The sequence below is a fragment of the Rhinatrema bivittatum genome, chromosome 14 (genome assembly GCF_901001135.1).
Source record: "Rhinatrema bivittatum chromosome 14, aRhiBiv1.1, whole genome shotgun sequence".
NCBI lineage: Eukaryota > Metazoa > Chordata > Amphibia > Gymnophiona > Rhinatrematidae > Rhinatrema > Rhinatrema bivittatum.
Genome location: NC_042628.1, coordinates 14,068,955 through 14,082,192, shown reverse-complemented (window position 1 = coordinate 14,082,192; position 13,238 = coordinate 14,068,955). Strand labels below are relative to the sequence as shown.

Here is a 13,238-nt window from a genome sequence, read left to right as displayed (position 1 = left end):
CAAAAGATACAAGTGCGACCAGAGCTGGACCTGCCTGCCCCTGAAAAAGAAATGGAGACACTTGGCAGGCCTTGATTCTGGGTGGAAAAATAATTAGAAAACCTGAGCACCAGCCAAACATTTTAGGGACCGGGGCAAAAAAATATTTCTCAGCACTTTTTTGGTTTGGGGGTTTTAGACAGAGCAAAAAAAAAAAAAAGTCAATTTTTCTTCTTTTTTTTTTTTTTTCCACTTTTGTAGGTGAGGTTTTCCCCTTTTTCTGTGTGTGAGTTTTAGATTTTTTGGAGGCAGCCCAGTCATAGCTACGGCGGCATCCTGGGCCTGATGCCACAGCAGAAGCTCCTCCTGGGCCCGAATCGGCGGAAGGTACCATTTTTTTAGGCACCTCGACCTCTGCCAGGCCTGGACACCCGCTCAAGCAGAGATCATAACATTTTGGCCTCTAGAGAGGTAGGACCCCTTACATGGAGCTTGGGCGCCCCCTGCAGTCCCCTCCACTCCTAGCCGCCCTGCTGGCAGAAACCCCCTCCCCACACCCCATTCTCAAAGATTCGCTGTGGACCCTGACAGGGTGCGGCTGAACATCTCAGAAAACGGGGAACCCCCCATGCTCAGAACCTTAGGGAAAGAGGGTGCACGCCTCCTAAATGTTTAATGAGATGTCTGCTTTCATTGTGTTTGTTCTCATAAAAATGCAAGGGACTCCCTCCTACCAGTGCACACACACACACACACACGTTATGGTGCTGTTATTGGCTTTACGGGGGTCATGTGCAAGAAAAAGACCAAGCTGCCCATTGAGAAGGGGAGATAAGGCCAAAGCTGAAGTGGTTTGTCCAGGGTGTGCCTGGGCACAATGCAGCAGGAGCTAGCAGGCTCCTTCCCAGGAAAAACAACAACGAGAGCCTCCTCGCCGACAAGCAATGCAGAAAAGACATTTCCAGCAGAGGGATTGCCTGGAAAGATCAATAAATCCCACTGCAGTAATTAACACTATCCCCTGTTCACAACTGCAGAGCATCTGTGAATTAAAAGCAGCAACACCAGCAAAAGCAATAATTATGAAGTACCGTAATTCTGCTGGCGGTGAAACAGATTGTGCCTTCCTCATGACGCCTTTCTGAGACGTCCCTGTCTGGGAAAACCCCTCCAGCTTTTGCCCATTTCCCATTGTGTGTCTAGGGACCAAACTGACGTTTTCAGCACATGCAGAGCAAAACAAAAACAGAACAATACAATACGAGTGTCTGCTGCAAAATTCTGAAGCAGCACATGCTTTGTCCTGGAATTTAATCTCCTGTAGCTCCCAGCAGGAAAAAAAAAAAAAAAGTGAATCCAGAGGAAAAATAAAAAACATTTGCAAGAAAGATGTGCACAAAACACACATGGGAAATAATTTTCATTTGATTGCGTGGTTTAGCCAAGGATGCCTTCCCCAAGGTAGAAGATTACAGTCCACCTTGATGTCAAACACCTTGGAGACAGTCGATGCTCTGCAGTTAGGACGTATATTGGGCCTGCACAGCAAAGCAGGTGAAGAGAGTGATTTTAAAGTGAGTTTTCGGGGTATGTATTGAGTGATGACTATTAGACTCAAAACAGCATTGTTTCCTGCATCGCCATGCAGTCCAGGCTTGTTTATTCATTAAACAGCCCAATATATACACACTTTTATTTTATTTATTTAAAATTGTTTATGTACTGCTTTTACAACTGGGGCTGGTCAAAACAGTTTACCAAAAGATCTGAGAGGCCACAGCTGGACTGATTTCCTGGAGAACTGTACCTCAGATTTATTGGTCCCCAGTGCATCAGGGCAGACGTGGACCTGTGCTGAGGCGAAGGAGGAACAAAAATCTGTTGACACATAATTTTGCATTTAACACAAACTACTCCGCTTCTGCCCAAAAATACCCCTCCCCCTCCCAAACACCCATTGGTCTTCAGATGTCTGACAGCAGGAGACGGTACAGAATGGGAATTAGCACGTGTATGGCCGGTGGGAGATCCCATTTCCACGTGATCATCGCAAGGCCCTTGTTCGGCCACGTTAAAAGGGGCTCCCAGTCTCCACAATATACAAAGTTTGGATCGGTTGCCATCTATTTCTGTGGGTGTCAGAAAAATCAACTTACTTCCCAAAAGAACCCAAAATTTGTCTGATGAGCTGGAAGCTCCTTGACACAATGGAGTTGCCCCTCTTTCTCCAGCCTCAAGAGATTCTCCTGGACCCTGCCCAAATAATATTAACCAGCAAAACAGGTTTATGAGTCTCAGTTGGATGAGCTAACCTGGCTGCCAGGCCACGCCACTTAAAAATGAGAAGTAAAAATTAGTAAACGCTGCCAATGCTGCTGCCTAACTGGACTAAGCCAACGCGGAGGTGGCTTAGCCCATCCTGCAAACATCCAACGAAGGAAGTCTAAACTCTCAAAAGCATCCCATGAAGGGATTAGGCCAGCACAGTACGAGAATATCCACACCTGCACCTGGTTTGACAACCTTTAGTTCAGCAACAATTGGAAATATTTGCAACTAGAAGTCATTAAAAAAAACCCCAAACAAACCCCGCCTTGCTGAACAATCCTAAACATGGTCTCCAGATGATCACACACACGTTCTCTTTCAGCCCATCGCTAGCATGGCACATTTTCCCCTCAGATTTGTAAGCAAAAAGCACGCTTGAAAGTGCCACCTTGTGGCCAATGCCAGACACTGCCAGTGCCCTCCGTAAAGGGGAGAGCGTATTGTTCCCCGAGTCCACACGCTGAGGCCCTGGATGCACTAAGATGCCCTGGGCTAGGCTGTGCACACATCTGTATAGGTAGAGCTTTACTGCTAATGTAGCAATGAGTTCTGCACATACAAAATGTGCACATGGCTTAACGCTCCTCCATGCAAACTCCATGTTAATCAAGGCATTTGCTATTACTCCTCAATGCAGAGAGATACGTACACTCAACTTATTCATTATGTTGTGTTTCTGCTTAACCATGGGAGAAATGAGCTGACTGCAATTAATGAGCTGCAGTGCAGTTTATAAATCAGGCCCCAGAGGGCACCTTTCGCCTACTTGCTTTTTCTGGCAGGTTGCAAAATGTGCATGGCTATAATTTATTTTTTCCAGTGTTTGCACTATCCCTGGGATTGGAGTTCTAACTCTCCTAAGCTAATCACAGATGCATTAGGTTAGGCTAATAACCTGTCAGCTTCCAACTGTTTGTTGATTTTTCTTTCCAGATATCTAAGCAATCACAATACATCAGCTACCCACCCTCTGCACACTCAGACCTTAGGGTTGCCTAATTTTGTACTGTAAACATCTGCAGGGGTCATTCTGGCAGTTAACTCTTTCCTACACTACACGCTGCCCTGAAAGCAGAGCTGCACCTTGCTTAGCTTTACGGGCAGAAATCACAAGCAGTTTCCTGCAGATCTGAACTGGATTGGTTTCATCTCCCTTGCGCAATGATTGTTCTGGCTCTCTCTTTGCTTCAGTTTTTGGTATCGATAATCTCTTAAACTGAGAGATAAGTAGGTGGCAATCAAAAGCAAGGACTCATCCAAGTGGAGGAGCAGCCTAGTGATCAGAGGAGAAGCAGGGGAGTCAGGGTTCAAGTCCCAGTCTCATCCAGTGAAGCTCCTCGAGACCTTGGTCCTGATGTCAAACATCAGTGCATATTTTCTTTATTTAAATGCTAAAAATAAATAAATAAATAAAGGAGTTAACTAATGGAATGCTAATGCATCAGGAGTTTAAAAAAGCACTCTGATCCAAACATGTATACACAAAAATATACTTAACATGAACAAATCATGGTTTCTGTGCTCCCAAAACACCTTTCATGTGTATAAAATGATCTGTGCACATCCACCATGATTTATGCTTTAATGTGCACATACATTCTGAGTCCAGGACCCCAAGCCCATAGACTAACACTAGCTCCAGAAATGATCCTCAACCTTTACAGCATTAAGCACATCCGAGTTAAGCCTGCAATAACCAATGCCTTGATTAACATGAGACAGACATGGAGCTGTGCTAATGTGTGCTTTACTCATGTTTTTGCAAACATGTTTTGTGCGCTAAACTAGTTACATTCGGGCCGATTCAGTAAAGTCCGCGGGAGAGCGGGCGATTCTGTATTTAAATGAGGCCCGGCGGTAAAAACGGGCAAAAGGAGTCGCTAGGGACACTAGCGCGTCCCTAGCACCTCCTTTTGGACCGGAGCGGCGGCTGTCAGCGGGTTTGACAGCCGATGCTCTATTTTGCCGGCGTCGGTTCTCAAGCCCGCTGCCAGCCATGGGTTTGGAAACCGGATGCCGGCAAAATTGAGTGTCCGGTTTTTGACCCGACAGCCGCCGGCCAACTTCAAATTTTTTTTTTTATTTTTTATTTTTTACTTTTAGAAAGTTTTGGGACCTCCGACTTAATAAGTCGGAGGGTGCACAGAAAAGCAGTTTTTACTGCTTTTCTGTGCAGTTTCCCAGTGCCAGCAGAAATTAACGCCTACCTTTGGGTAAGTGCTAATTTCTGAAAGTAAAATGTGCGGCTTGGCTGCACATTTTACTTACTGAATCGCGCGGGAATAGCTAATAGGGCCATCAACATGCTTTTGCATGTTGTGGGCACCATTAGTTTCGTGGGGGTTGGATGCGCGTTTTCGACGCGTCGAAAACGCACATCCAAACGCGGGTTAACAGTGCACTCCGCCGGAGCACACTGTACTGTATCGGCCTGATTGGGAGTAAAGTTGAACACACAAAAATGTACACCCAACTATGTGTTAAATACGTTCAGTCAAGCGCCTATTATATCGGGGTCTTACATTGTAAGCCCTCTGGGGCAGGAAATTATCTACTGTGCCTGAATTATAATTGGCCTTGAGCGCCATAAATGCCACACAATCCCAATTCAATGTTTTCCCAAAAAATTAAAGATTTGGGTTGACAAATCTGCAAAGGATCTCAGCAGCTTGCCAGGAAAACATTGATTAACAATGAGCACCAGGGGCCTTCTGCTTTCACAGCTGACTTTTTGTGGGGCCACAAATGTGAGCAGAATGGATTCTGTGTTCAGGCTGCAAGAAAACAGAGAAGTAAATCACTGCTGAATGCTTGAGGTTTTCCTGCAGTATCTTAAAAACACAGGCACATGACCCATTCCCTCTGAGTCATAAACTAAAAATGTGAAGCTGCTCACTTTAAATAAACTGGACATTTTCTCTGGCACACGGTTTGTTTTCTCTATTTCTCCCTTTGTTTAAAAAAAAAAAAAAAAAAAAAGTGCTTTTCAGGAACTGGAGCAGCAATCGTTCCAGCGCAGAAAAGTTAAAGATGTAGGTGGCATCAAAGAACCACTGGATCTCCTAAAATAGGCAGCAGCACCGCGCTTTCCTCTTCTGTAGCCCTGAAATGGACAGCACTGGATGAAGCAAAGTCACATGGAGGGGGGGGAGGCTTCCTGTCCTGTTTCTCTAACTCTGCATTTACTTACTCACTACCTGCTTTGCTTTTCCATGGTAAAGGAAGGAGCACGTTCACTCAGAAACCGGATTCTGGACTATGAATTCCTCTGCAGCCGCGAATGCACAGCGACTTCTAAAACTTTTGGGTCGCTGAAAAAAACATAACCACATCTGTCTTCTCTACGGTAAGTGTTCCATTTAACTATTTATAAAGGCCGTGTAATTATGTGCAAATACTCACTTTAAGGGCCGCCTTGAATATTTTAAATTTTTCTTTCCTATCTAACCAAGGCGTAACTTCAAACGTGGTAAAAGAAGGTGCCGAAGGCATCCTGGTCCCTAAAACTAGTTTGCTTTTCAAAACAACAACAAGAGTAGCGGGGCTGGAGAAAGCTGCCTTGTTTCCTTTGGCTGCTGCTAAATGTTAACTTCCATCTGGCACCCACAGCTCTCTGGCCTTGTGAGCCTGGGAGTTTCCAGCCCGCCTTTGTGTTAGCAATAACTCTGCTTTTTATTCCAGGGCATCACAGTGAACAAATAGAACAAGATGGCAGGCACACAAAAAAAAACAAAACCATGCCCGGCCCATCTCAGGGACGGGAGACGCAGAGCACCTCTCGGATTAACCTGTACAGGGGGCAGATGGAAAGCATCCACCCCCCTGCGAAGGAGTTTAACCAGGAATCATGGATAGACTCCCCTCCCCCAACCCCGGACTCTCCAGGGGGTTATCCTACACTTTGCAAATTGCCAATGAATCACATCCTTTGGACCAAATTTAGGCTTCGAGCCAAAACAGCGGAAAATAAGTCTGCTTTTTAAATAATGTATCTTTTGCCCAAAGGATTTAATATCCTGAAACCTCTGGAAGGGAATACATTTCACAGAAAAAAACGGTGCAGGTAAAGTCAGAAAAATTACTGCCTGATATGCTATCCAAAGACATATTGAAGGTGCAAAAATTTGTGAAATCATGTTGGACTAGAGGTCTCTGTGCTAAGTCCGAGACATTGCTCTGAAGTGCCTGAAAAGTGGAATATAACTAAAAAATAAACATTCAAGATGAAAATGCAGTAAACCAGAAATACATAAAACACACACACATACCTCGAAGATAATGTATTCATGGGCCCTTAAGCACCATTTGCTCCTACATGCTTTCCCCGACCAGTGCGCTCAATAATCAACTTAACCAAGTCTATCTTATTCTATTTTATAATTTATGTACTACATTATTTATTTTATACTTAATTTGTTAAAGTCTCTCATTTTATTTAGGTCTCCAATTAATACATTGTCTTTATTATTATTTTATCCAATGTATGTATTCTATTTAAAATGTTTATGTATGTATTGTTGTTACCCGCCCCCCCGAACGGCACGGGCTATAAATACAATTAAATAAATAAATGTGTGCAAAATTAGCACAAAAAGCAATATTCCTTTCCCAGGACCAGATTGAGGTGACTTGCCCATAGGTACTTGGGGGAGAAGTATCAGCCTCCTCCTCCCTGTGAGGGATTGGGGTAGGACACTCCCTCTTGCCAAAATCCCCCCCCCCCTCCAAATTGTGTGCCTGAGGATGGGCCCCCAGTAGAGCTCACACACTGAGGGGACCCTGCGATGCTCCGCCCCTTGCACTGGCTGCCATGGCAACAGCAGGCTCCGATTTCAGTGGAAACGCTCTGGTGGTTATAAGAAGGATTGGGCGCTGGTTGCCTGCATTGCCTGCGCCTAAAATCGGGGCCTGCCCCTTCCTGCAGACTTTTTGTGAATAACACCCGAGTATGGCAGAATGCTCCGAAGAGGATTGCACCTTTCTTAGCATTGAAAGGAAGGAGCTCAGGCTGGCCTGGGGGCAGTGCCACGTGGACAGAGCTGCGTTCAAGTCCCAGGCCAGACGAAGGTCGAGGCTGCGTTCACAGCCCTTGCGGAAAGGGGGTCCCAGTCTTTTGACCTTTGCTCTTCTTTCCCCTACCCCCCAATTTCCTCCCTTCTTCTGCAGGCCGGTCACCGCTCCTCGCTCCTGCCCCTCCCTCTCTTTCCAGCCCAGGGCCACTGCTGCTCTTGGCTGCGGTCACTCCTTCCAGTCCAGGGCCTTTGCTGATGTCCCCTATTCCAGTCCCATCTTTCACTGCTCCTCTGCAGCCCCAAATCCCTCCTTCTAGCCCAGGCCGACACTGCCTTCTACGGCCCTGGTGGCTGCTGCTGCTCCTCCCTTTCTTGGCAGGACCTGAATTTGGGCAACCTGGCACCCAAAGCTTTTTTTTCTTTTTACAGTTTTGTATCTAATGCTTCTGTGACTCCAGAACAGAACGCTTTGTGGCAATATTTAAAGCAAAAGGTTGGATTAAAAAACCTGATCCAGAAAAGGTTGGGATACAGCCGAGATTATGGTTCTTTCCTTGGAGAAACCCCCTACCTACAGATGCCAGTCTACGTTAGTCTTGGTACAAATCCCTAGCTTTGGAGGTCAGACCAGGTGTTGCAGTTAGCTGCTGTTTTGCAAAGCCGTTTTCATGCGCTTTGGAAGCAGCTCTGCAAGCTTCAAGATATCTATTTTTACTTCTTAACTACAGTACTCTGGCTACCACTTTCTGTTCCAGTTGGAGCCACATTCCTTGTAACCAAATGCTAGTATCATTATACAGAGACTCTCCAAGTCCTAGAGCACACAGAAAAATAAAATTACCATCTAAAGCAGGCAGGCTTTTAAAATGGCCCATAAAGAAAGCAAAAGCAGGATTTATTGCCATCAATGTCTCCTGAGCAAACATTGATTTATGGCTCTTTTGCTCGCCGCCTGTTTGTTTAAATGAGACAAGCAGTGACCATTTCTCCAGCAGCAATGTTATTTAATAGCACCTTCCAGCCATCATATTTTGGGCTACTCAGCAAAAAAGTGTAATCTTTCTTGCTTAGAAAATACATGTGGCTCAATGTAATTAAACATAGAAACATGTCGGCAGAAAAAGACAGCAGGGCCCATCCAGTTCGCCCATCCGTCCAATTAATTTAGCATTAAAATGCTCATCACTTCCTTAGTAACTGAATTCAAGAAAGCATCCCATTCTCCACCACTTCCACTGAGAGGCCGTTCCACACATCCACCACCCTCCTTGTAAAGAAATATTTCCTAAGATTCTACCCCTTACATCCTCATTTCATGTCCCCTTGTTCTAGAGCCTCCTTTCCACTGTAAAAGGCTCACCTGCAGTGCATGGAAACCTTTGAGATACTTGAATGTCTCTTATATTTCCCCCAGGGTGTACATGTTTAGATCTTTAAGTCGATCCCCGTACGCTTTAGAATGAAGACCACTCTGACCATTTTAGTAGCCGCCCTCTGGACTGACTCCATCCTGTTTATATCTCCAGAACTCTACACGGTATTCCAAGTGAGGTCTCACCAGGGACCTATATAGGGGCTGGGGAGACTGCCAATGCGCAATCATACCTTTTTATATATCACTGGCCCAACATAAGAATTATCCAGAGATGAGGATCTCCACGAGCTTTCCAAACCACTTCCCACTAGACAGATTAGGCTTCTCCATTCCAACCAGCAGTTTCTTCTAAGTGGCACTCAGCCTAAGCAGAAGCATCCCAGGCTGGTGGCTTTCGAAGCACCAAAATGCCGCTAGCTGTCCCTTCCCATAATTAACTTTCTCAATATGCAATGCAATGCTATGCGCTAGTTTGCGATATCTAAATGCGTCTTTTGTCTTGGGATTTTTAAGTCTGATTTTGTTTGTTTACTTATGTGATATGATTAGGTTTGTGATTTTATTGTAAGCTGCCTGGATATTTCAATTAAATGAAATGAGAAGGTGCAAAGGCTAGCTAATGGCCGGCCAGTGCCATTTTGGAAACTGGCTGTTGCCAGGTCTGGAGCCTAAGGGCTATATGGGGAGGGGGTGGAGATGGGCTGTACCCAGGGTTTCTATAACTGAAAACATTTAAGCTATGTCAAACCACTGGCATAATAAAAAGGCAGAAGCACCAGGTTCCCCACCATTCATTAGTCACTTCTGGCTTTAAATGCAGCTGGGAAACCGCCCTGCCTGGCCCCATGCATCTGTCTGCATAAGATCTTCACCCATTTAATGGGGACACGTAAAGTGTTTGGCAACGTGAATCCATTCCTAGCTGAATGTGTCTCTGTTTCCATGGTAGGTTGGGATCTGTTCTTCTGATCGGCACTGCAGAGGAGCCACGCTGGAAGGAGGATGGCCCCGTGCAACATGACATGGATAAAATATCCAAGCCACGACTTCCTGAATCCCTCCATAAGCATTGAAGATGTGATTGCGTCTCAGAGCATCATCTCACGGGCTCTGCACTGCTACGTTGCCTTCTTTATCCCAGCAGGTTTAATAGCAGGCTTACTGATCCTGGCCATCTTTTTCCGGCATTACTCAAGGCACAAAACCTCGGAAAAGCTGGCTATACTCATGCTGGACTTGGTTATTACCGACATAGCAATTGTCCTTTTTTCATTCACTACAATAAGCAGGCCTAACTATTTAGAAGCAACCAACCTCAGCTGCGGCCTTCTCTCCTTCGTCTTTAACATCTTCTATTTCAATTCGCAGTTCCTTCAGACTCTGATGCTATTCCTTCTGCTACTGCAAGGAAACGAACACAGGGCTTCACTGGTGACGGGTGCAAGCCCCCTGCTGTGGGTGTCCCTCCCACTAGCCTTGGCCTTCCTGGGCTCACTGGTAGCCGTGGCCTTGTTGGGTACGGCCGCATGCCTTCATGAGAAAACCTACTGCCAGACGGACCCCCTCAATGCCTGGCCAGAATACGACATCGTCAAGTTTTCCTTTGGCTTTGCGATTCCCTCTTTCTTTAACGTAGTCTTCCTGGTGCTCATACTGGTTAAGCTGGTGAAGGCCGAAGCTCTCTCAAAGGAAAACGTGCCCAGCCCCACCGTCATGCTGTGCATTGGCTTCACCACGCTCGCGTGCCGTCTGTTTTACAACGTCATGCTCCTCCACAGGACAGCACTAAAGCTGCAGAGGCTCAATGGCTCCCCCAGAGAAGAGCTGATTATGAATGCTGCAGAGTTAGTGCTCTTCAGCGAGAGCTCTGTTACGTTGCTCTTCGTCCTTTTTCTCCACAAGCCCTACAAGGATGCAGCATGGAGCAGCATCCAATATCTCAGGCAGAAGTGCAGACGGAACGAGACGGCCAACAGCAGTGGTGCAAGCCCTGCTGCTATTGAAATAGAGGACGTGAACGTTTCCAGGAGATCCCACACAATACCTGCCACCTAGAGCAGCAGCCGAACTGCCCTTAAGTTATATCATCCGCTGATACCAAACTGGCATTGAGTCACGGGTGGAGGGGGAGCACCGTCCGTGGAGCCGGAAAAACAACACAGACTGGATGTCTCTAAGAATTATTTCAGAAGTGGCAGTAATGGATGATCAGGGAGATAACAGAGAGCCAAGAGGCCTTCAGTCTCCCCATGTTAATTGAATTTCATCTTGTTTTTTCTTTTAACAGATTTGCCCTTGTAGTTATCAAAGGCTGCTTTAATACACCTGCATGAGGCTATGATTAGATAGACCAGATATATTTGATATACCAGCTCCATAAATATGAACAAAAAAAAACCAGTTTTCTCCCATGTTGTGTCTATAGGAACATGTGTAGTAAACAGAGCCCTTAACTAGTTAGAGGGACCATATGTTTAACTAGCCAAGTAAATCTTTTGAATATCGACCCCTTGGAGCCTGGTCAATTTCCAAAAGAAGCATTCCTAAAATATACCGTACAAGGGCAGATTTGAATGCTCATATCCTGCCAGGATTGTAATCATCGCCTCAGTGGAAACAGAGGCCTTCTCATTTCATATGTTAAAGTGCTCCTGGTTATTTATCAGGATTGTGTATTTGCTGGTGTAGTGTTTAATTTGCATTGGCCTGTAAAAAAAAAAAAAAAAATGGTACTTTAAAAATCAAAAAGATTACAGCTGTGACTATATAATGAACATTTATTTTTATTTAAAAACTCTTCTATACCTTTGTTAAGTTAGATAACCATCACAATGGTTTACAGAAAGGCACTATAAAGAAAATTTTAAGTGGTATAGATTACAAATTAAGCATGTGCTATCATAGTACGGTAACATATTTTAATACAATCAACTATGTGCTTAAGTTAAGCCTATATGTTGGTAAGGAAATTGTTATGCGGTTCAAATCTAACATTACTATGCATTTGTAGGTAAAAAAAACAAAACAACTGTCTGCTTGGTGCATCCTTATCGACTGTTTTTCTCCTTCTGTTTTTATAAAAAGCTTGTTTAAAGAGCCAGGTTTTCAGGTTAGTTTTGAATATTTTCAAATTCCTCTGCAGCCTTATTTCGAGTGGCGTGGAGTTCCACAGCACGGGGCCAGCCAGCGACAGGGCTCTCTCCCTTACCTGAGTGAGGCGTGCTGATTTAACAGCGGGGACAGTTAGTAGCGCCTTATTGGCAGATCTCAGGTTTCTGTGTGGAATCAACAAATCTGCCCACATATCTAGGAATACCAATTTCAGAAAAATTCACAAGTATTAATTTTGTTCATAATCTTACTTGTGGAAATAGCCGTTTTGTTCTTTTCTAGAGCTGCGCAAATTTTATAGGAAACCCACGGCTTCAACCAGAATTTATAAGGTCAACGAACAAGTTGGGGGGCACGACCCTTTTAATCGAACCACATTATTTATTGCTTCCTGGGAAAGTATTAAGATTTAATTAGTAAAAATTGAAGATCTCTCTTTTTCAAACTCAAAGCTCTTCCCTGCAATCCCAACGCAGGGCTTCAAGAGGCCGTCAGGAGAGCAGTTATTCCAATGGTCACCCTCCTGTGGCCTGCACAGTATAGAACGGGTCTGCACGGCTGCAGAATGCATTCTGGATTACTCACCCTCGTGAGGCAGGGAAATCCCTAAACACAGGCACTCATGGTCTGACAGTGAGTCTGGGCCAGGAAATGAAAATCCTGTCTCCATAAAGGGAGAAGGGGGGGAAAAGGAAGCCATAGGGAGAAGGGGCAGCCCAGAGGGAGCCGAGATGACCCAAGACTGGCCTTGGAGACTCAGCCCACCAGTTCCATAGGTCGGTGAAAGAAAGCAAGGGAAGCCCAGATCATCAAAATGCAAAATACTGGGCTGGCTGGCACAGGAACCCTGGCTGAGACGGGAAGGGGAGGGCGGCATCCATCCAAGCACCCTGCATGCACGGCAGCTCTTCCTGGAGGGAGGCCAGGATTAGGTATCCCTCAAAGATTTCTGTCTCAAAGGGCACAAGAAGTGAGCTTTCGTTTGGATGGAGGCCCTTCAGATGTCCGATAAAAACATTTTTTTTCAGGTCTGCTTTTGGCTGAAATGGGGGTTTATTTAATTTCTTCTGCCAGTTATTGGGTGTCCATGGACTGTACCATCTGACTCAATGTTGTTTCTTAGTCTTAGGACATTTTATCCATAATATATAGATATATTTTGTTGACTTTCTGTGCTCTTATGTTGAACAGTTGCCCTTGGGCTTCATTATTCTGTTTGGTTTTTTTATCATATGCCTATTTAATTTAATTGTATTTAAAATAACTGTTTAAGAACAAGATAACAGAAGAGACATGTAAATTGTTTTATATTTCCCATGTTTATGTTGCTGTGCATTCTAAGTGTATCTTAGGTTTTTATGGATTCTAAAGCCACATTGGGTTTATGGTAATTGTTTAAAAAATTAAATTTAATTAAGGGGTCGATTTATAGA

The 13,238-nt window shown here is 44.8% G+C and overlaps 2 protein-coding genes across 5 annotated transcripts in view; one reads left to right on the top strand and one right to left on the bottom strand.

Annotated features, from left to right (window-relative positions):
* C14H7orf50 (chromosome 14 C7orf50 homolog) overlaps positions 1–13,238 on the bottom strand; it is a 132,157-nt gene that overhangs the window by 80,774 nt on the left and 38,145 nt on the right. The gene's annotated exons all lie outside the window — the stretch shown is intronic.
* Positions 5,275–12,971, top strand: LOC115075993. Its single transcript, XM_029577029.1, has 2 exons — positions 5,275–5,653; positions 9,644–12,971. Exon 2 carries the CDS (start codon positions 9,697–9,699, stop codon positions 10,747–10,749), a length of 1,053 nt encoding a protein of 350 aa, XP_029432889.1. The 5' UTR covers positions 5,275–5,653; positions 9,644–9,696; the 3' UTR covers positions 10,750–12,971.

What these genes read in the sequence shown, in the direction of transcription:
- LOC115075993 (XM_029577029.1), top strand. Translation starts at nt 9,697, where the DNA reads ATGGCCCCGTGCAACATGACATGGATAAAATATCCAAGCCACGACTTC.